The 24,819-nt window shown below is 39.0% G+C and overlaps 1 protein-coding gene across 2 annotated transcripts in view; it reads left to right on the top strand.

Annotated features, from left to right (window-relative positions):
- LAMA4 (laminin subunit alpha 4) overlaps positions 1 to 24,819 on the top strand; it is a 96,951-nt gene that overhangs the window by 3,005 nt on the left and 69,127 nt on the right. For both annotated transcript variants that reach the window (XM_048935529.1, XM_048935528.1), the window contains exon 2: positions 17,894 to 17,995. In XM_048935529.1, coding sequence (XP_048791486.1) covers positions 17,894 to 17,995 — 102 coding nt within the window. The remainder of the gene's footprint in view (positions 1 to 17,893; positions 17,996 to 24,819) is intronic.

Below are 24,819 nucleotides of genomic sequence, written 5' to 3'. Positions count from 1 at the left end.
CTAATATTATGAACTGACAGAAGAACAGGCAACCTCAGTTAATGTAAACAAGTATGTATTAGCACATATTTCTTAGTTTTCCACTTCTCTTCCTTTCTCAAGTTTGGCAACGTTAGAGGCACTTGGAGAAGCAGTTTAAAAAATTCAAAATTAATGTTACAGTGGAGCTTTCCTGTACCTTGGATTTGAATGAAAGTTTCTTTATGGCAGAGAGAAGAGACTAACTATATTTTCCATACTAGGCTAACTTGCTGTACCCCATCACAACATGGATCATGCGTATGAGTTGAAACTCTAGCAATATCTAAATAGCTTGGTGCCCTGGTAATAAATGAATACATAACTGGGGTTCAGCACATACAACTTAGGCCTGTAATTTATGCCTAAACTTTTTTTTAATTTGAATCAGGTATTGCATTCAAGTATAAGCCCAAATTTCACAGATAGTAATGGAAGCACCAGGTTTTTAAATTCCCTAATTCCTACTGGTTTTCCCTCAAAGGAGGGAAAACTTTCCCTGCAAGGACTTACTTCAGGATGGCTCCATTAATTAGCTAAAGATTAGAGAACATTTAGATATTTAAATTAACTACATTCTGCCAAATGCAAGGTCATGTTATCTGCATAATGAGCACTGGTAGTGGCCATTGTGAAATAATATACCTAACTCTATGCCACTGTTTCAACAAGAATTCTTATAAATTGCTGAACATTATTCAGAAAGTATCATGAAAAGGATTAAATTGCTAGGAATTTGAAGGTAACTGAGAGATTCTATAATTCAACATACTTAGCTCAGGGGAATAATTGCATAAGGATATACACAAAGAACAGTTTTTCCAGTAAGAGCTTCACTGATCTAACACACGAAGGTGCAATCACATGCAACAAGTGGAAATTGAAAATAACCGTGTTCATACTAAAAGTTAGTTACAAATTTAAGTTTTAAAGGTAATTAAGCAAAGGAGAATGGACCCAGTTGCATTGGATTGCCTGTCAAGAGGCAGATCAGTATGAACAGCACTCTGTAAAGTACTCACCTCACTTATGCAATTTAAGATGTCTAATGTCTGTTTCTTGGGATAGGAGCACAATAAGGCATGCAGGGGAGATGTTATGGTGCTGAAATCCTGACATGAGCCCAAAGCTCCAGATCCAGCTCATCACTGTAGCCCAACTGCAGCTGATTGCATTAAGTTAAAGATTGTTTTTTTTTCCAAATGAGAACGAATCTAAATATTTTGCAAGGAAGGCTCATCAGAGATGACAGAATTTCAGACTGACAGCCTAACTGCAAATGAAAGCAAACAAGTGAATTGTAAACATTAAGAACCCTTGGCTTTGTGTTCAACCTGTTTGGTTAAAGAGGGGAGAAGGAAAATGGAATAGTGAGACACAGAGACACAAATGAAAACTGGAGCTACCTTCTGAGAAAAGTTACATCCCACTGTCTAAAACATGCCTTTAAAATAAGAGGTAGGTTATATAGGTACATCACCATTTGGATCTAAACCTGCTACTTGCAACATTTATATTTGCAAATTTCACTGACATGATGAATTTAATTGCATAAATACCAATTTTATTTCCCAGTAGGATCAAAGTTGCTTGTAATCAATGGAATAGTATAGATTCTCAGGCAAGAATAATCAGTGGGGCAAGACCTCAAATACTAGAGAACATGGCAAAGGATTCCCTGTGATTCACATTGTGTAGTCACTCACTTTAATGCAAAATGAATCTAAGGTGATATCCAGATAAGATTCACTTCATTTTTATATACTACAGGAGGTTCCAGAAAATAACAAAGAAAGCCCAGTATAGGAGGGCTGTGGAGAAAGAACTAGTGAAAAAAAAGAGAAGGCATTCTGTGGAGATATTTGCTAAGTGAGAAAAGATGAATTGAAACATCCTCTGTGGAAAGAATTGAAGCATATAGTGGGAAAGGAAGCAAATAGTTGAAGGAGAGGAAAAAAATAGAGCAAGAATGAGATAATCCAAAGCCTTAAGGGAAAAAAAAATAATAACAATAATAAAAAAAAAATCTAAAGTAGTGAGTAGAAGGCAGAGAGCCAATTCTCAGAGTGCAGGAAAGAACGATATTGATGGATTAATTAAAAACTGTTTCCGGCATCAGTGCTTTTGACACAGAGGAAGGCAAAATAAGACTAGTTCTTTAAAGGAAATTATTGCAATTGCCAAGGCAAAAATGAGATATTTTCTATAGAAGTCAGTAAGAGGCAGAAGTAAACTTTTGGAGCTTGCACAATAAAATGACGTATTTAACCATCATTTTTTCCCACCTGACTTCTAGCCGCATCTGCTAATCTATGTTCTTAAAAACAAGCAACAATATCTGAGATACTTTCTTTCTGGTTTTCTAAGGTAATAAGCAATAATGAGTGCAGGAATCATAGCAAGCTCACCTCTCTAGAATAGCTTACATTAAACATCTGAAATAGAATAAGCAAAATCCTAGCCAGTTGTTAGCAAATACTCAAATTATCACCAAATTGCCCTCATCCCTTTCCCAAAAAGTGTTGGAACAGGAGGCCTTACAGACTGTTTAGGGAAAACACCAGGGGATCCTTACTTGTAGTATTATTTTTCCAAAACAAACTAGTTCTAAAAGAAATAGACATAATCCTGATGTTTAAACCAAAAAAGGGCTTTAGCTTGACAGAAATCTTTATATTCTTTTAAGCTAATAAAAACTGTACCTATCATTAAGAAAGCAGACCTTTAAATAATATCATTTCAGACCCTTAGGGTTACATTAGGTTAACTCCCATAAAGGCCAATTTGGATTATTTTTTTTTTTTCAACAAGTTTATGTTCTGAGAAGCTTCTATTAGCAGGGAGGAAGTTTTACTGCAGATGTTTGTGATTCCAGCTTAAGTTTCTCATCAAAGCTTTAATGAAAATCAGCTGCTTAGGAGCAGAGCCATCAGAACCCAAACCTTTTAAATTGTAGGAAGCTAAAGTGAATAGAACTGAAGGACAGAGCAGATGGATAGTGTTCTCTATTTTGAGAAAGTGCATGAAGTACCCCCCAGAATAATGCTTTTTAAACTGTACTGCAGTGAATTTGCATAAAGATTTGGGCTGATACCAGCGAAGTGCACCAAAGCTAATTCAGGATTGTGAAAAACAATTAAAGGCATTTCATGCCTGTTCTTATCAATGATATAGGAAGCAAGTTAAGAACTAAAATTCCAGGTTTTCCAGAGGCTATGAGAAGCAACAAAATAACTGAAAGAAAACATATCCTGATTTTATCTGATAAGACATCTACAGTTTTAATTACAGCTCTTAGCATTCATGAGCCGTTCAAGAGATAGGTGTTGTTTCTGATTAAGATATGACCAGTCACTGATAATTTACAGTTTGCTTCTGGACTTCTGATATTAAGTTCTGACACAGGAAATCCAGGCAGAATGGGAAGAACTGGCACTAGTGCTAAATTGAATCACAATTTAATAAATAATGAATTAAAAAGAACCTACCCATATGAGCAACTTGCAATGACCTCGGGGGTTGGAAGTAGGTAATCTATAAGGTCAACCTAAGCCATTCTGTAACTCTAAATACAGCCATTTTATCTAAATGAATGATAGTTAAATTCTGTCCTCCCAACAAAAATGAATAAAAAAGGATTTTTTCCACCTTTCACTGTTAGTGCCAGATGTAGGAAGATACATAGGGAACAGGTATCTAAACCAGATCATTTCTGGGCTGTTGTGCCCTGTTACCACCCAGTGATCCAGTTGCATCCTGCTGCTTTTGAATGAAAAGACTTTTCAGTGGCAAGAGATGAGCAGACTTCATCTTTGTGCAGGTTTATGTTTTGTCTGTCTCTCTACTTTCCTGTCAATGGGAGGGACTTTAGAAGGGCTCTACAACATTAGTAAGGCACCAGTTAATTAATTCTAAGTCAACTGAAAACTGGAGTTCAAGTAAGGGATTTTTCTGAGGAATGGAGAAAGAGATGACTTTCCTCTTTCTTCCTGATGAATCTATTTTTCCCTTCCTTGAGACAATAAGAAAATGATTCCTTCATTATTAGACCTTGTCCATGATGAAACCAGCCATGGGTAGCAAGGCAGTGAAAGATCAAGAAAGGTCATCTCTTTTCCTTAGTCCTGATATTTCCTCTGCCCACCTCCAAGTATCAGTCAGAGAGCACCTCTGGGTGCAGGACCTGTAGCACAAAATTAACCCTGCGCAGCTGCCTCCCTTCCTTCTTACACATTTGCAAGGTGCTAGCACCACCAAGCTGGAAACTGTGCTGAGAATACAGACCAGAATCATAGCACCTTCCATCAGCTGTCCCATTTTGTCCACTATCAGGCCACTCTTGGGAAGCAGAGATGGATGAAATCTTCTTTTCTTAATCTGTCAAGTTTTTCACACTTGCATTTGGTACTAACAGGCTTTTAAATTTATGCTTTGCCAGCTAGTCAAGATCGCTGTATGTCTCTACTGCAATTCCAAAATGTCAAAGAGCTGTAAAATCAACCCAGAAAATACTAGAAAATTGGTGAGGTAGTTGTGGCAAAAGGGAAACCAAAGGCAGCTTCAGTCACACCTGGCCATCTTTCTCAGGTTTACCACACCTGATTTAACACTGTCCCACAAGTACAGTAGTACATGCTTTAAGAAACACTTTCATTGTTTATCTCTTCAAAAATTTTGTGTCTGTCTGGAAATTTCTCTGGGAGTGCTGTACTACGTCAACTGATTATGTCCCCCTTATGTGGAGGACGCAGGTGAATGGCATACAGCTCAGACAGCGCATTTCATTTGAGTGATTTGTGGGGACTGGGTGGAGGGGGGTTAATGACGAAACAAAGCAAAATTATTTATCCATTTTCCTGTAAATTGTTTTTCTTGAATAAGCTTGGTGTTTTCTTTGAAAGCAGAAGATCAAATAGCAGCCTTTCCAGCTGCAGATCTTCTATTTGCAGTAGTGAACATCTGTAACAGTAATTTTTTTACTTAGTGGCTGTAGCAATAAGTACATTAGAATGGAGGCTGGTGTTAAACTCTAATCCTTAGCCAGCTTGCAGACAGCTAAGACATTTTAGCCCTTCCTCTCTTTGGAGAAGAATGCCTTTTAAGCAGAGGCTTTGTCTTTCTCACTGTATATGGAAAAAATGACTATGCACTTCGATGGAGAATGCCTAACTGAGAAGTGTTTATGTTGGATCCAACCCCATCTCTGTTGCTGAATGGCATTTTGTTTTTCACTTGGACTGGAGAAGGGGTAACAGTCTGGAAACATTTTCAACACAGGAAATTTTGAAAATTAAACACAATTACCTTCTTAAGGCAATAGATAATGTTGTTGTTCCACATAAAGCCATCTGGTTTTCAGCTTTGGATTGTTTTTATGGGAGTCACAGTTACTGCGTCACTACTGCAATGGAGGCATGCACAAACTCCTCCAAGGAACAAGAATATTGTGACAGTGGTCTGGAAGGGGATCTCCATGTGTTGTTTTTTTTTTGCCATTCTCTGCTTTGCTTATTTGTTTGGGGATTACCCATGAATGACGAGCCATATACCCTCTCCCTCCAATTCCAAACTTCTCTATGCAACAGGGAAAAATAGAAACAACTTTTTTTCCTGTATCATCTCTGCCAACAGAGTGCTATCTACAGTCAAAGCAACTGGTTTCAATCTTGCAAGTTTTAGTTTTAGCAACCACTGAGTGTTTTGTCCAAAACTTTGTGACGACAGTTTCTGCCAGCAGCATAATCTGGTGTTTATCATCATCAGAAATAAAGATCTATTTTGGAAGCTGACGAGTTGATAACTCTTCAGGTGATGCATACATATTCCCAGTTGTCAGGGATAAGCCAGGAACTGAGGTATTCAAGTTGTCTGTTATTGTTAGGGACTTGTCCTGTCTTCCTCAATGAAAATCCAATTTTTTCAGTGACTTTTGAGGAGGGCTCAACTGTTCCTTATATATAAATGATGAAGATCTTATGGTGTTTCTTGTTTGAGTGGAAATCAGATTAAATTCAGTCGTTAGATATTCCCTTTAACATCTGCAGGCTGGCCAGACATGGCATGCATGACTGCAGAGCAGCCACTGCACTGTGCACTTACTGAGACAGCATCAGAGACAGACAAAAAGCGATGATACTGAGAGCCACACACAGGGGACAAGATAAAGGAGACTAGTAATAGGAAACAGGGCTTTGTTCCTTTCATCACTCACTGAACTATTTGTTTACTGAAAAAGATTTATGGATTCAAAATCAGTGACAAGTTGTTTGTTTTTGTTGTTGTTGTTGATTTTGACATTAAAAGATTTAAATTGCTGAGGATCAAAAAAACACACCACTGCGGTTTTAACAACTATTTCATACACACAAAAACTCAAGAAAACCCTATTATTAGATTCATTTGCTAATTAAAGCCTTAATTGAACTATCACACCTTGGAATTCAATTTGAGAATATGTAATGACATTGGAGTTTTTTCACTGAATGACGTTCAACAAGAAATAATTTGCTTTCACATTTGTAAGCTAAATAACAAAATAGAAAGCTTGTTATTTTGTAATTCAATAATTGCTTTAGTTTGTAATTTCATTAAATGCTATTAGAATTGAAATACCTGTCAAGACAAGTGGATAAAAAAATATTACCAGTATTGTGTCCAAAACTTGATCACCAACTTCTGGTTCATTCCTGATTTGCAGCATCAATGGAGCACTGGAAGCAATAAGCATTTCATAGCTAGCACTGTCATAAATTGAAGCAAACAATACAGAAATTTAATGTACTACATCAAATTGTTTAGTATAAAACCTATCATGAATATTATAAAAATAAGTTTGAAATTGCAAGTAACCAATTTATGTGAGGCTTCTGTCCTTGAAACTGCAAATTCAGTACAGTGGCTTTTTGCATGCAAATATTCATCTAACAGCTGTAGTGTCCTAGTAAATGGGTATTTAACTGCCTGCCTATGATGTCACACTGAGAATTCACTTCTCCAGTAATAATAGTTAGAATGTGACCTTTGTCATCCGAAAGAATTTGGACCAGAGGTAACGTAGGCTTACAGAAATTATAAATAGTGCTTGGGGGCTTAGGGGAAGCTGGTGAACAATCTTATTTGGTTTTAATTCTCTAGGTTTGTAAGGTCTCAAAGCTCAGATTAATTTAGCAAACATCAATAGAGAAGAAATAAGCAAGAGCAGGTGTTTGGTTCTGTGTGCATATTGTGGAGCCCCTCACAGTGTAGAACAGAAATTCTGCCCATCTCTTTTTACTGTGACTTTGCTGACAGAATATGTTTGATGAGTGGGCCTGGTCAAAGGCTCTGTTACTAATTTCTGAAAGCCTCATTCTGCAGGAGAAGACAAAGATTCTTCTGAAGTGTCACTACATAGGGATTTATAGGCTCAAGCACAAAGATAGCAAAGCAAAGTAAACAGAAATCCCTCAAACACCTTAAAACCATTCCTACAAAGTTAATTTCACTTTTTCACGTGAAATTTTAGTAGTCTTTCTCCCTGACTAATCCAAAAAAGTTCAGCACTGGATTAAAAAGACTGAAGTCATGGGACTAGCAACAACTTATCATAGCAGACACTGAAAATAAGTAATGGCTACTAGAAATGTTTGTCATATGGGGATATACATTATTCCCAGTTGTTTTGAGTACTTCTCCTAAATGAAGTCATAGAATCATCATCGAGGCATAGAATGGTTTGAGTTGGAAGGGACATTTACGACCATCTAATTCCAATCCCCCTGCTATAGGCAGGGACACCTCCCTCTAGACAAGGCTGCTCAAAGCCCCATCCAGCCTGGCCTTGAATGCTTCCAGGGAGAGGGCATTCACCACCTCACTGGGCAACCTGTTCCAGTGTCTAACCACTTCACTGTAAAGAATTTCTTCCTAGTATGTAATCTACATCTACCCTTTCAAGTTAAAAACCATTTCCCTTTGTCCTGTTGCTACCTGCCCTTATGAAAAGCGCCTCCTCAGCTTTCCTGTAGGCTCCCTTCAGATACTGGAAGGCTGCTATAAGGTCCTTCTCTAGGCTGAAGATTCCCAGCTCTCTCAGCCTACCCTCAAAGTGGAGGTGCTCCAGCCCTCTGATCATTTTCATGGCCCTCCTCTGGACTTGCTTCAACAGCTCTATGTCCTTCTTGTTTTGGGGGTCCCAGAACTGTACACAATACTCCTAATGACTCCTAAGTTCTTTACTAGGAGAGTGGTTAGGCCCTGGAACGGGCTGCCCAGGGAGGTTGTGGATGCCCCGTCCTTGGACGTGTTTAAGGCCAGGTTGGACGGGGTCCTGGGCAACCTGATCTGAATGTGTATGTTTGGTGGCCCTGCTAGGCAGGGGGGTTGGAACTACATGATCCTTGAGGTCCCTTCCAACCCGGGTGATTCTGTGATTCTGTGATTCTGTAATGACTTGTTTCATTGATGTGGATTACATTGGGTGCACAGAGCTGCTTCTTGTGAAAACTAAAGCTAATGGAAGTTCTGCAGATGATGTTCTTTGTTGTTGCCTTCCTGGATTTGACACCAACTTGGGAAAGCATGAAAAAATACGAAAGCCTGTCGTGATCAAAAAAAATGAGGTACATCTGAATGGGAACAGAGTTTTATAGAGGTCTGAAACCATGGGTGTAAATAGTAATAATTATTGTGGAAATAAAGCCGTTATATAGCATTTCCACTAGCATACAACAAAGCTCTTTCCAAAGACCACTACTGACATTTTTCCATTTCACAGATGGAAAAACTGAGGGAAAGACTGATATGCATAGTCACACAAGATGAGTGGAACAGTGTATTTTCTTCGGTTTGGTATCTTTATGAACATGGTTAGAGACAATGGAGCCCATGTACAGAAACAAGGCAATACTTTTCTCAACAATTTAGTGAAAAGCAATCTTTTTCTCATGTTAGTTTCAAGCTTAATATAATGAAGCTATCACTGTGTAGGCTTTAGTACACTAGAGGTGAAGGATCATGAAGTGGATGAGCGACTAGAACAAGGTGCAGGGAAATGCCAAATGGAGAGGAGAGATAAGAGGACCAATGAAAATCCAGACCAGGAGGACACAAGCAAAGAACAAGACAGCAGCAGAAGGGCTGTGGGAGCTGACTGGGGACAATTGGAGATCCACAACCCATCAACATAATGTTCTTATGTACCATTAATAGAAACAGCCCAAGTACAAAGGCCTCCCCCCATGAAGGGCCAATGAGCAACCATTTCATCTGGATGACATTTACTGTAAGACCATTTCAATGACATTCAAGCCTTGTTGCCAACGAGAGAGACACATAATACAGACAGGACTAAAAGTTATCCCATAAATAACAACTGGAGTGGATGAGTGTTATGAATATAAACTGAGGAGCCATAGATTTAATTAATATCTCACTACAAATAAATGGATCTATTGGGGGGGAATATGCTGTCTGCAATAAACCCCTCAGGGCTCAAGTAGTCACTAAGATTTTGAGGAAACTTGAAACAACACAGTTCCCTATTGATAAGATTATTCTTTTTCCTTTGGAAAAATGAAATCCATCCACATTTGACGGACTTCAGAGCCAGAAGAAATTGATATACAAATTAATTGAACCTATAGTTGTAACTGTAAAAAAAAAAAAAAAAAAAAAAAGTGGCAGAAAATTAATGACAGTTATCAAGTACTTTTATATAAAGAGCCTAAGGAATATTTTCTATTGCAGAGAAAATATCATTAGATAATTTTTATCCCAAATCACATGGTTCACGTAGGGTTTGATTCCATCATATCCTTTGCCCACATGACCTATGCAGAGTTGCATCAAATGTAGTTGTAAAGATGGATCCTTTTGGCAGGTATAAGTAATAAAAATCAAAGTGTTTAAATACAGTCATCTGATACCTCAGCCATTTCTGCTACTGAGAGATAGAGACCGCTCTCTCGAGTTTCTCCTGTAGAACAACTGCACCAAGCTGCTCATGCACACAGAGTGTGCTGTACATCTGCCAGATTTTATATTGAAAGCAGGGCAGGAAGGTCAGGACAGTGGGCACAGGGTCATTACAGCTCTTTTTTTTTTTCTTTTTTTTTTTTTTCATGAAGTTTCCCATCAGGCTGAACTAAATTTCTATGTCTGTGTTCATGAATAACATGTCTTTGACTTGAGGAATTTGAGATGTCTGTTACTCTGCTCCCAAGGAGCAAGTAAATGCTCAAAAGTCCATCAGTCTGCATTGGCAGTCTGGATTTTAAAAGTCCATGTTTATAGTTAATAGACATCAATTATTCCTTGAGCTGAGAAGCAGAGGTAGAACTCACGTTGGTGCCCCCAGTATTTTCTAGCTGAATGAAACACTATCTATTGGAGGTAAAGAAGTTTGCTGTGTAATTAATACTTACCAAACACCATAAGCTGTAAAAATTCTGCCTAGTCAGAGTAGTATGGATCAAACACTTTGTTTACTTACATCCCAAGCATATTTTTAGTGCAGAAAATGTGTGCTTTTTGGAGGGAACCAGAAAATATCCTCAGAATGGGGTTATGCTTCTTTCTTTGCTAGAGCTTTGTTCTGTAGCTGTTCAAGGAATTGTCAGACACAAGTTCTGTGGATTGTCCAAGTCACTCAACAACTGAGAGCCCTTCTTCCTGGATACATCTGCAATGCTCAATTGCAGCATGAGCCAGGAATGAACGTAGCAACCCTAATATGATGGTAAGGATCAGTTTTGCTCTTTGTAAAATTAGATAATCTTTTATCTCATAGGCACATTAGAACTAACGTCAATGTTTACAATGAGCAGAGTATTTCAGATGACAATAAAAAGTTTTAATAATAATTGCCTACAAGTTTCTTGCATACAGTCACTGAATCTAAGAATTGTTTGAGTTGGAAAGGACCTTTAAAGGCCACCCAGTCTAATTCCCTTGCAATGAACAGGGACACCTACAGCTACATCAGGTTTCTCAGAGCCCCTTCCAGCCTTATCTTATCTATCTCCATTCCATGACAGATCATCCACCAGCTCTCTGAGCAACCTGTTTCAGTGCCTCACCACTGTTACTGTTAAAAACTTCTTCCTTATGTCCAATCTAAATCTCCCCCCTTTTAGTTTGAAACCATTTCCCTCTGTCCTTTCCTAAATATGCTCAGTGCTGCCCAAAGCCATCAAACTGAGGTGGGACTGAATTATTAGCAGCAATAAGATCAATGCTCAGATAGCAATGTTCAGCAGTATTTTTTAACTCTTTGTGAGAATTACAGCTTTTTTTTTTTACCAAAGGTGCTAGCATATATTCATGCTTTCTCTCCCACTTCCAAGAAGAAAAAAAATATATCTGAGGGATAGGCTGAAAATATTTTGCTTGGGGATTTTTGAATGCACAAGTATTCAGTGGATATGGTAGCACCAGTGCAGGGCAATATAATAAAAAGCTTTGAAAGCTAGCTGTAAAAATCAAAGGAGAAGCTATCTGAGCGAAGGGAAACATATACTTTAAACTGGCCAGAATCAAGCTAACTCAAATGTAACAACACAACTGCTTGAGTGATTCACCTATATTTGAACTAGCAAGTCTCCCTTTGCAATCATTGACAAACAATAGGCACAGCTGACCTACTTTAGATGCATTTTCTTATAAGAGGAATTAAACCAATCAAAAAAAGTCTAATTAGCTTCTTCTCATGTGAAGATCTCCACACTGACGATGCTCAGCCTGCTGTGGTTTGGTCGCCTTACACAGGCATCCCACTACCCAGCTGCAAGGGTTGCTGGCCTAGGTGCCCCTAGGTCGGCACAGCCACAGCTGTGTCAGCACAGTATGCACCTGGGCCAAGGAGGTCTTATGAGGTTCAGCCTGCCTTCATTGCTGACATAGGCATGCCAGTGATATCTGCTAAATGCTGATTTTTTTTCTCTGAGTACTTGGTTGGAGATTATTTCTGTGTGCAGACACATTGTAGGCGATAAAGACCAGGAATTTCTTTGGAAAGGAATCCTACCTTTTCTGAAGAAAACAGAGAAAATTGGAATATCATCAAATGTACAGTAGAGGACTGCTTTGTCAGAGCTTTTTGTCTAATGTTCTAATTTCCAATAAATAATCAAATAAATAAAAATACCAGGAGATACCCAAGCAGGAAAACATCTTTATTTTTAGGAAGGGCAGTAGGGTATTTACTCAAGTTGGCCTACACAAACAATCTTCAAAAACACTCCAGTACTGCGTCTGCCAATTCCAAATATTGTACATTAAAAATAAATAAACAAAAGCAAGTATGTTTGGGTTGGCTTGATCCCCAGCGAGCAAATGGCTGTTGTTTCTATGGCAATGCCATGTATTCCAGCATACTGGTCATTCCCATAGACCTACAGATTTTAAAGTGAGTGGAGGACTTTTAGAGTATTCATTCACTCCTGCATAACAAAAGATCCTGAGCTTCAGGAAATTGATATTATTTTGAATCCTAAACTTCTGTTAGGTTAAAATGTACCTCCCAGAAAAACATTACATCTTGATGTGAAGTTGTCAAGAACGGAAGAAGGTATTGCTCTATTCAATGTGTCTAATTCTTTTAATCAATATAATGAAAACTTGTTCTTTACTAGTCATGTCTGCCTTTGACAGTTATCAGTGGCTAAGATGAAGCCTGGTATATCACAGGAGTAACATTTTTCTGTTTCTTTTCCCTGTTCCCTGGTTTCTGAGGTTAGGCTCGATAATGGAAGGTTTCTTTTTTTTTTTTTCTTACACTCAGTGCATCGTACACTCGGTACAATGAGAACTTCAAGGGTCACACAGATCACCCTTGATCAATCTATGTCAAGTGATACTATTACACAAATAACTCACAGTGTGTGTCATAATTCTCCATATATATGTTTCTACAAGTAGACAACTTATTATTTCAGATGTCACAGTTCTCAGACTTGAACTTTCAAGAATACGTGTTCTGACAGTATTTTTACAGAACAGCTCAGTCTGCAGAAAAATGGAAACTCTAATGCACAAAACATCTTCCAAACTAAAATTACATCTGCAATGTACTTGTTGAAACATCAAGATAAAACAGGTGAATAAGCTGTGGTATGTAGGCTCAGCCACAATATCTGTGTATGTCCTTGAACATCACCAGATGATTGCTAATATGAATTAATTTAATTCTCTTTCAGTGAAGGTGAAAATAAAATATTTTTGCAAGGTGCTAAGAGCATGCTCAGGAGCAATCACCATGGATTGACTAACACAATTTATGCTACAAACATTCTCTAAATGTTTGTAATGTTTGTAAATGTTTTTCAAAATTCTCTACCCTTTTAACACATGAAGAAATACAGTGAAGCGATTGCCAGAAATGAAAAAATCTTCATTTTTCCTCACAGAATCAAAAATCACAGAAAATACAGGTTCTTATAACAGAATAAAAGTTACTTGTGTTTTCATGTTGGGGATATTAGTTAATCCAGCTAATTTTACTTTAATCACTAGATTCTGAATTTAACAATTTAAACGTGACCAGGTTGCATTCACTTTCACTACCATGAATTGACTTTTAAAGTGAAAATATGCTAAGCAACACCATGATGCTTGATCCTTGCCCACCTATCTGAACATCTATGCAGCCCAGTGAGGATCTTTCCCAGCCCTGGAGGAAAACACACACCTTTTGACTCTGTCTATAGTACCAAGGCAATACATGCACAAAGCCAGCTACAGCTAAGTCTCACAGGACACTAAACATAGCAGTGACATGGCAGCTAATGTGCCCTGACTGCTACAAGGGCGCTGTTCTTCAGTTTCAGTTCCCCAAGTGCCCTATCTGCCTCCAATTTTACAACAATCCTGGAGGTAAACACCATCCTTTTCTTCCGGATTTGTTCTGTGCCAAATCCAATGAAGTCTCTGGTACAAGACTGAAAGTCATGAGTATAAGGAATATAACAAAGGCTGAAGTTGTTTAATGTAGACCATTTAGCCTGGAATCCACATCTCTCCATACACTCCAGCACTCAAGAGAAAACTCTGGAAATAACAAATACTGGTGAGGATCCAAGGGAGACGTTTATTGCCAAAGAAAGAGACCATTTGTGCTTTATATATTCACAGGAAAGTCACAAGTTCCAGTACTAACTAAGGAAACATGCTATGTTTTTTTTACTGTTAGATAACAGAGTCAATGGCTACATCTGAATTACTTAATAAAGCAGTCTGGGGACCTCCCTGTCAAGTAGCATAACACAGCCCATACCCACGTATTTAAACTCTGTATTTGCCATAAGCCAGTGCCTGAAACCATGCTTTGCCCTTCTTTAGTTGGCTAACATGGATGAAACCACAGAGAACACTCAGTGCATGTCACAGCACTTTTCCTTTGGGAAAAGCAAGCCAGAAGACAGAGTATCACAACAAACAGAGCTACCCCAGCATAGCTGCACCAGGGCTGCTATCTGGCAGCAGGGAAGGAATGGGGAATCGAGACCAAGAGCAGCTGCAATCAAATTGGTGAAGCTGTTTGAATGTATATGGCAATAAACTGATATCCTATGTATCTGGACTGCCATCTTCAGTCCCAGCGTACACTCATACCATCAGAAAGGCCTAAAGCAACAGAACACGGCTACAGGCTCCACAGCACTTGCAGCACCACAGCTGGTTCTTGTTTGTAAGAAATGTAATAACTAAAACCAGATGCAAGGAAAAAAAAAATTAAATGCACTATGGGGTATAGAAGATTTTCAAGGGCTCAGCAAGATCCACATTAGATGGGACTTTTCAGTTTGAATTGGAATAGACATTGTCCCATGGGCAAAAAAAAAAAAAAAAAAAGAATTGTGAAGGTGTAATTGCTAATGCAGACCTAGCTTTTCTGGCCTACTAATTGTCTTCACCCTTCAGAAACAGCCAGTGGATGGAAATGTTTCTCGCTCAGTTGCCTACATAACAGTTTTTTACAGGGAGGTATTTCCATTTTTGTTGCAGACCTGTTTGTGCTTTGCATGCCATTATTTGCTGCTCCCAGAACATTTGGCCATTTGAATCCCTCAATTAGCTCAACACTCTGACACTTCTTTTTATAAATACAGCATTGGCTCACGCCCTGGAACAACTAACAGATCACTCCATTATCACTAGTAGGGCAAGGAGCAACACAAACATATCAGAATAATTGAGAAATGCCTGAGAAAATGTTTGAAACCCAAGGAAACAATCTGCATCCAATTTTCATCTCATTCCCATCTCCCTCATAGCACTCATTGTCAATACCTCATTTCTGGTTTAAATTGATGCAACCCAGAGTTTAAAATATCAGTTCCCAAGCTGTTGTGATGAACTGAATAGTTCTGAGAAGATGATGTTAACAGAAATAATAACAGAAACTTAGGCACCTGCATCTCATCTTCAAGTGTCTCTGACAGCCATGATAGCAGACACTCCAGGTTGGGATAGATGTCTCTGGGGGCTGAGAAGTGTGTCCACTCAGAGTAGGAGGTAAATTGGTTCCCAGCATGCTCCTTCAACAACCATGGAACCAGGCCCATACAGCTGGTTCCAATGATGCTGTGTTGTCCTGTACCTAACTTGCTTCTTCTGGGTGAGAGAACTGGCTGCAAGGCAGACTTACCCCTAGCTGAAGTTTAAAGCAAATAATATTTATAAAGAATCTGTTTAGACACCTTTGCACGTAGACATACATTTCCATCGTCCATATTCACCATCTTATGTCAGAAACAGTTCTGCTTAGGCCTGCAGAGCCAGCCTTCAAGCTCTCATGGATCATCTAGGACCACCCACCAGTTGCAGGGCATCAGAGAACATAGCATGTCTTAAAATTGTATGGATAAAGAGAAATATCGCCAAGAAAGACACTGGAAAAACAATCTGTTTTCAATTTAGAAAATAATTGTCTGCCTTTCACAGTGTGTGGCGTAATCATTCAGCTGAAATCCTTAGTCTGGTGGGAGTCAGTCTACAGTTCTGCGTTAAGACTAAACAACTGAAAGAAACAAGCAGCACTAAGGATAGTATTTCTGCTGTTCCAAAGTGGTGAGGTGAAGGCTTCTCCTCCTGGGAGCTATTATCTGTGAAAGTGTTTCCAAAGCAAAGCAGATAAAATATTGCGTGTAAAAACGTTAAAGACAACTGAGTTCTCCATTTGTGTTCATCTCAGATCCTCAGAGGTCTCTGGGATAAGACTGGACTAATGATTCATTTGTAAGCCTCGTTCTTAAATCTTGTTAGTCATCTTATATGTTATTTCCTAAACAAGAAGCTCATCCGACTTGGATAAAAGCATCCATCCACCCTTGAGAATGGAAGCTAACACACAAATGAACCTCAGTATCACTAGCTTTTGGTATCCGATGCTCCACACTGTGTCTTTAGCACCAGGCAGACATCCAATATCCCAGACCCCAGAAGCAATTCAGCTGTAGCACTGTGCCAGGGTTAGCTCCAGCCACCAGTAGAAGAGGGAGCAATACTGCACTCAGGCTGACTTCCGAGCCAGTGGAGGAATCACCATCCTGCACCCACGCTGTAGCTGTTCACATCATAGCTCAGAGTGGGCATGAGAAGAGATGATTAGGCCAGTGCAGGAATAAGTGACATCAGGGACCAGGGAATACAGAAAGTACGTAGAGTCAGCTACAAAAAAATATTTCAGGAGACCCTGGTGTATCTCAGGCTCTTACTGTCACATCAGGGACAGTCTTCTTCAGTGCCAGATAAAAGAAGGCAGGGCAAATAATTTCTGGAGATCTCAGTGATATACCCATCAGCTCTGCAACAACGCTACAAGAGTTATGCAATGGTAACAGCGTTAAGATTCAAAACTTCATGAATCTGTGTGGACCTAACACCTATAATGTAGGGAGGTTGCTGTACAAGGTGAGCAGGCACTGTCTGAGCAGCAGAGGTTCCTTCCAAGACCAGCTCATGCATGCCTCACCAGCCGCACAGTGAGGTGTAATGTCCTCTGTGGAGAACAAGTTACATATAATAGACCACACAAAAGCAATCCTCTTTCATTTTCTTCTTATTTTCCAGTCTTAGAGTGGCATCTTAATAGCTTTGTGTTTCTGACTGCTTATACTATTGCTGTAATTAGTGTTTAAAAGAAGTCAATTTAGATATTTACAATCTTCTGTTTTATTTTGATAAGCACAGTCATGTTAACTGATATACGACAGGCACAGCCACACCTTCAAGAAAAAAAACAGGGAAATCTTAGCCTTCATGCAATCTCACCCATTTCTTTGTTGTGTCTCATGAAGAATGACTGAAGAACTGTTTTATCTCCCAAGGACTTATATAGTGTTGGCACATCTCACCAGTCTTACAATCAGATAGCCCTGCCTTCACAGGATCTCACAAAGCCCACCAGCTTTCACTCAGAAGGACACTGATCTTTATAGATATGGCTCTGCCTTCTCAGAGCTCTTCATTCAAAGCTCGTAAAAGCCAGTACGTAGTCTGCTTTTAGTAAGCTTTCTAAGGCTCTTCTAAGTAAAAGCTATACCTTCTTTATTCAATTTCAGTCATCACTTCTAGCTGACCCATCATCTAGCACAAAATGCAGTTTATTGTTCTCACTGCTATAGGCACCCACTGCTGACCAAGGGCCAGACACAGGCAGGGATGCTGGCAGCTTGAACACCACAAAGCAATTTGCAAGCACCAAGGCAGAGAACAATGGAACAGACTGGAGCTCAGCAGTGTGTGTGGTCTTCTGCAAAAGGGCTGTGGAGTATACTTGGAGGAAAACTGGTGGTTGCAATACTTGCTTTCTTCTGCATTTTGATTTCTCCTGCCAAACCTAACCCTCAGAATACATCTGCATAAAGGATAATTTATTTTTATTTTCTCATTGCAGGGATGCCAAGAAGGATTTTACCGTACCAGCTCAGGAAAATGCTCTCCTTGCAACTGTAATGGTAACGCAAACAGATGCCTTGATGGATCTGGAATCTGTGTGGTAAGGAATTCCTGTCTTCTTAATCATTCCCTCACTGAACAACAGCACACTTGGTTTTGAGTTTCTGTTGGTGATAACATGAACCCTTTCACCCTTGCATAAGGCTTCACACAAAGGAAGTATTTCCCAGGCAAACCCAAGAAACTGTGGGCCATGATCTGACTCTTCTATTAAAGGCAGTGCTAGTTTCAGTACATAGCAAAAACAGTTTCTGTCCCACAGGAGTTTTTTTGCTGAAGGGCAATCATAAGCAAGACCAAGATCAAAACATTAATAAGATTATTTTAGCCATATTTCATTCTCGCTTGCTTAGGTTATCCCTGCAGATTCCACTTTCTGCATGTAGTATTTGCAAGAGGCAGTATGCTGGGGAAAAATTGCAGTCCTAAGAAATATGGGAAAATTTTTGTATTCCCCAGAGAAAACTGCTAAATTCAAATACACTTCATTCTGCCCTTTATGAATACAATACTATATATCATACAAATAATTTACAGTGGCAAGTGACCTCTGTGAATGTATATACATGCGTTATCCATAGTAATTCTGCTGCATGGCAGCCTCCTGCTGTGAAGAAACAACATGTGGAGGTTGAAATAATACACCAAGCAAAGAAGATGCTGAACTCCAAGGTAGTATTACAGTTTCACATATGTTCAGGCGTACTCATTATCAGCTCATACAGAAAGCTCATACAGAAAGCTGTGAGTTAGCATTAGTAGTTGATGACTTGTAGCTCCAGAGCAAAATTCAAGGCAGTAAAACTAACCCCAATTACTAATGGGTAATTTGAGCAGTAATACACTAGAGAAAGGATGGAAGTTAACACTGTAATGTGTCTGAACAGCACAGCAAGAGTGAATGCTAGTGTTCGCTTTACAGTCTTGTATAGAGCCCAAAGCTCCTGGTTTTGCAATGGACTCACTGTACTACTTTTGACAAGTCATAAACCTTTGCCCTCCATTTGTCTCTTCATAAAATGACCTTATAATATTCACATACTTTGCATTGTTGCAGCCTCTGTCAAGTTTTTAGTTATATATAATTCCATGCTCCATGGCATATTTCCCATTCCATTCCCACAGGAGGAACACGGTGCAGCTGTTCAGCCCAAGAACAATTATGGTTTGGCCCCTGTAGCACTCACAGGATTGGTTAGCTTTTACAGAATACATATTGACTTAGTGGATTAATATTACATTTCTTAAAACAGTTTTACACTGTAAAGCATTCCCAGCTATTCTCTTTCACATGGACATGGTTTTTTGGTCATGAGACAATGAGAAGAGGAAATTTCCAATGGAGGAGTTGGGAACAAGAATAAGAGCTTTTCAAATGTCTGCTTTTCATGATTCTGTTGACCAGAGAATTTGTGGAGTGGAATATATGTGATAGGAAAGAGTTTATATCCTCAGTTTACAAACACAGCAGAAGATTCACTTCCTGTTTCCTACAAAAATGAGGCCATTGTCAAGAGCTGAGGACAAGAAAAAAAAAAAAGGAAAAAGAAATGTTGCTGTATTAGCAGAAAATAATCTGAAAGGGTATGTGCATTTGTGACTTATGTCCCTCCGGGATACTAAATTCCATGAAGTGATGAGGTAGTAAGAAGAAAACTAAGAGCTAAAGCCCGGTTTACTGCTTGAGTTCAAATAAACCATTTGAAGGCTGGTCTGAATGATTTAGTAAGTCATTACACTCAGGCCATTTACTTCTCAATAAAGATGAACAGAAAAACAGCTTAAGCAAAATAAGAGTCAAAGGGAAAAGGAAAGAGAGTGATGCAAGGAAAGAGTAGAATGAAAAGGGGCTTAAATGGTATGGTAGCTGAAAACAGAATCAGTGATGCCCATGGAGACTGCAACAACAGGAATTTTCTGAGAGCAGAAGAACTTCCATCTCCTGACTGGTGAAACTGGTAAACCACAAAGTGTGACTGAGAAAGTTTTGGAGAATAAATGTTTAGAGAAAGGAAGATAATTTGGAAAAGCAGCAGGCAGAACTAGGTTAGATGAATACATGTGAGTAATTTGAGAAAAGGAGCCTCTGTTTGTTAAGCCTCCTATTGTTAAGACTCTGATTTTGTCAGAATCAGTGAAAAAAACAGCTTTCCCTAAGGACCATTCTGGAGAAATACAGACATAGATCTGATCAAAGTGTTCTAGGGAATGAGGCTGGGACAGAGAGGAGTAGATGTCTGCATGGCTGTGAATTTCTGGGAACTATACAACCATGTGGTATTGCGAGTTCATTGGCTTCCCCTCCTCAAACTTTTAGGAAATTATTCCATAAAAATTGCAGTGGTAACCACCACACTTGATATTAAGATATAATACTCTCTGCATTCAGTTAGGTTTTGAAAGATTGATAAAAACAAAATAGAGAGGGAGAAACATTCTGTACATTTCCTTTATTGTTGTTGTCATCCTGCATTTATATCCATACAAATCTGTTATCTCCCTGCTTCTGATATGCAACTCTGTTCTGAAGTTTTATCACTTGCAGACTCCCCACTGGAAGCTCAGGTTATCCTAACTCTGAGTTAGAGATGTTTTACTGAACATCTTTACCAGAAGATATTTAGAAGAACTGATATTCAGCAAAGCTGAAAGATTCTACATTCGCATGTTTATTCACACAGTAGAATCATTTAAATATGAAAAATATAAATATACTTTAACTGCTAACAATGATGGAAGACAACAACAAAGTAATTGTAACACAGTATTCAGCTTTGGTGAATATTTTTTGCAGTTTAACTAGTAACTAAGTTGTAAGACCTGAAAAAATGAACAATTCTCAGGCAGCATGAAAATGAAAAAGCACTCTACTTTAAAAGGAATGAAATACAAGGGCCTGATTCCACACAGTGCTCTAAGACCTTCATATTATGCAAATACGTACGCATTTCTCACTGCATACAAATTAATGACATTTTCATTATCCTTTGCCCTGAATTTGAAATCAAATAATATTAAGCCCCTATCAGTGATGTGTTACGATAAAGTACTCGCATCCTTAATTTTGCTGACATAAATATCTAACTTCTGCTCCTGTTCTAAAACTTCTCTCAGCTTATTCACGGAGTATAAATCAAACCTGTGAGTCTCTAAAAGTTTATAAAATGACACAATAAATCAACAATCTCATTAGATAACCAGACAGAAGGAATTAGTACAAAGAGAGCCATTATTGCATAGATGTCCACATAAAACTGGTGCAGAAATCAATCATGTGGTCCTGTGATTATAAATGAAGAGCCAGTCAGTCCATTTTTTTAGTGCAGAAAATCACCCAAGTATTAGAAAAGCAGTCAGCATAGCATAAACTCCATTTATGATATAATACATTACAGATGTCAAGTAGTGCTTCATTTCAAATACATTATCTGGTGATGCATGTAAGGCCAATAGGAGAAGAAATACAATTCTGATGCTGATATGATACTTTGATAATTTAATGTAACCTTTTCAGTCCTAGCTAAAAGAAGAAAAGGAAGGCACTTATAGGACCCTGTAGCTTTTCAGTTTGGAAACATGCGTTTACATGATGTTAATTGGATGAAACTATAACAGCAAAAAGTGGCAGTCTCCACATAGAGTGGTATCCATTCCTCCTGCATAAAGCCTAAGCAATTAGGTTTTGTTACCAATAAAATACGGAGATGCAAAGTGAAATTTTTATCTCCAACACCATTCCCAGATCCTGTAACACCAGCAATCCACAGCCAAGTTACTTCTTTAGAGTGCCTCTGTTGAAAGATGAACTGCTTAAAATTCAGCCATGGAAGTATGCTTCAAATGACTTCCAAATGCCAGGCTGAGGGAGCTGGGGCTGCTCATCCTGGAGAAGAGAAGGCTACAAGATGACCTGATAGTGACCTTTCAGTATCTAAAGTGGGGCTGTAAGAAAGCAGGGGACAGATTCTTAAGTAAGGTCTGTGGTGATAGGATAAGGGGAAATTGTTTCAAACTTAAAGCCAGAGAAGTGGTAGAAGCCCTGTTCCTGGAGATATTCAAGGCCAGGCTGGACCAGGCTCTGAGCAACTTCATCTAGCTGTAAGTGTCCTTGTTCATTGCAGGGGAGTTGGACTAGATGAGTTTTAAAGGTTCCTTCCAACTCTAAGGATTCTATGACTCTGTGATGACTTTGTAACTGAACAGAATGTCACAGCTGATTGGAATTGAGTGCACCCTCAGCAAATTTTCTGATGACACCAAGCTGAGTGATGCAGTTGACACAGTGGAATGAAGGGATGCCATTCAGAGGGACTTCAACAGACTTGAAAGGTGGGCTCGGGTGAATCGGTTCAGTACAGCTAAGTGCAAGGTTTTGCACTTGGGCCAGAGGAATCCCAGGCATCTATACAGACTGGAAGGAGCGGTCTTTGAGAGCAGCCCTGCAGAGAAGGACCTGGGGGTCTTGATGGATGAAAAACTTAACATGAGCCAGCTCCTGTGTGCTCTTGCAGCTCAGAAGGCAAATAGTATCCTGGGCTCCATCAAAAGAGGGGTGCCCAGCAGGGACAGGGAGGTGATTGTTCCTCTCTACCATAGATAGATAGATAGATAAGACAGGGGAATAAGAAAGGATAAAGGATCATAACAACGGAGTATATATTCGCTGATATCCCTTCCAGACATTTATGGAATTTTTGACAATAGAGTATATTGTCATGTGAGTGATTTGTGTTTTAGTGTTTGGGTTTACAGTTGAGTGGAAAAGTTGGAACTGATTTGGCAGTTCTGCCCAAGAGGATAACATGTTCCACATGACTGCCAAGGCAGGTCTGGAGAACTGCCAGTGGATCTAAAACCATCCATCAAACATGAGCACAAAGCAGCAGAGAGCTAGCAGAAGTCTTCAGATTATTAGGTACTCCAGGCTCCATGAAGAGCCTTGCAGCTCTTATGGTTAATTATTTCCTTCTTTAATGATAGACTACATCTTTAAGTGCCTGAGATGATACATGTTTGGAAAGCCAAAGAGAACTACAGCAGTCAAAATGGCTGTCAAAATGCAGCCATTGTCCAGAGTGGTTTCATATTCATTAGTTATCAGAAATGCCACAGGTAATAGTCTCAGTGCCTCAGATGTAGATGTTTCCCTTCCTCTTGGCTCTCTTTTAACAGAGAATATTTATTGTCTTTACGTTTTACTACTGCAGACTTGCAACGCTACCACTAACATGTGAGCACTTTGCTTTCTTTCCCCACACAGCTTCTACAAGAGTCTGGTAGTAAGCCAGATCAAGGCTGCAAGGAACACTGCCCTTGCTTACATGCCAGCTCAGCAGCACTTCCCACACTAAGCCAAGGCGAGTAGCAGAAGGAAAAAATAGAGGGCAGGTGTTTTGGCAAGACATCCCCAGAGGTTCTACAAACAAAAGCTTTTGACATAGATTGGGTACCTTGACTGAAATCAGATCAGGAACTGGCTTTCGTTGCTATTCTCACTTTTCAGTTGTCTTTACTTTAGTAGAGCTGCACAATATTTAGTATTTCATTCTAGTCCCCATCACTTCCATACCAAACTATCAAACCCCTACAGCTAACAGTTATTGGAAAGAGAAGGATGAAATCATAAAGATGAAAAAGATAAAACATAAATACCACAGCTTTCAAGTCATTATGCTAAAGTAATTTTTTTACTATTATTTTGGGACAGCAATGAGTTTCGGCATTCTGGTGTGGGCAACACTATACAGATCTGTAACCTCAGATAGGAGGGCATCTCCCATATTTGGAAAAGTTTAAATCTAAATCCAGATATCAGGCCAATCTCTACTGGCCTAGCAACAGAGTGCACAACAATGTAAGCCACTTTCATTATTCTATCTGTACAATTATTTATTTATATGCATATATATGTGTGTGTGTGTGTATTCTGCTTTAACAATTGCTCCATTTATAACCATTACAAGACTACCTCAAAGAATAATCATTAAAAAAAAAATTAAAAAAAAAAAAAACTAAGCCAGTTCCCGCTATCTGGTAACAGTGACTATTTTCAGCTGCAAATTAATATTCAGAATTCCCAAGCAACGTTTGACGACACTTCCAGATTTCACAAATAATATTTCAGAGATAGGAATTTATTTTGTTCTACTTTTTTGTTGCTGTTGTTCACTTTATTAGCCTCACTAGAAGCAGTGCTGGCTATTAACTTTTGTTGCCCTGGAAAGACTCAATACCACCCAGCATTAGGTGCCTAATATCATTCTGTGGTGGATCCTGTCTTTTTCCTTTAACTCTAGAGGAGAAGCAGAAAATTTGTTGGCTATTTTATTTACCTGTGGAAGAGGTATATCCTGCTTAAATTGCACTGGAATAAACTGGGGAAATAACCTCCTCAAAGTAATTGTCTAAATGGCACATTTAATGAGGCCCCTGCCTTTTAGACAATTAAAAAGAGCTCTGTTCTCTTCAGGATCTTAATTTAAGTTGGGGCAGATTCTACAGTTTTTAGTAATATTGATTGGCAGAAAAGTATGTTTGTCTTTTGCTGGGACAAATTAGTATTTTACTTGTCACTGTACCACTGCCTGAAGAGAATGAGGAAATTCATCATTATTTGTGCACAAGCATTATTACAGAGCAAAACTACATCACCCTAAGTGCTCTCTGATCTCAGAACAGCAATTCCAGCTTTGCTTTCCAAGCAGATGAACACAGGAGCTCAGTGCTGACAACAACTCCAAAATGGCTTGGTACAGCACCTTTTCATGTGCAGATGTGTGAAGTACACATGGTTACAGTAGGAGCCAGAGGTAGAAATGCTCATCCTGATTGACATTACTCCATGAGATCAGAGCAGGTTAACCA

Source organism: Lagopus muta, chromosome 2 (genome assembly GCF_023343835.1).
Source record: "Lagopus muta isolate bLagMut1 chromosome 2, bLagMut1 primary, whole genome shotgun sequence".
NCBI lineage: Eukaryota > Metazoa > Chordata > Aves > Galliformes > Phasianidae > Lagopus > Lagopus muta.
The sequence above is the reverse complement of the archived record's forward strand: the minus strand, read 5'-3'. Positions and strand labels throughout refer to the sequence as shown.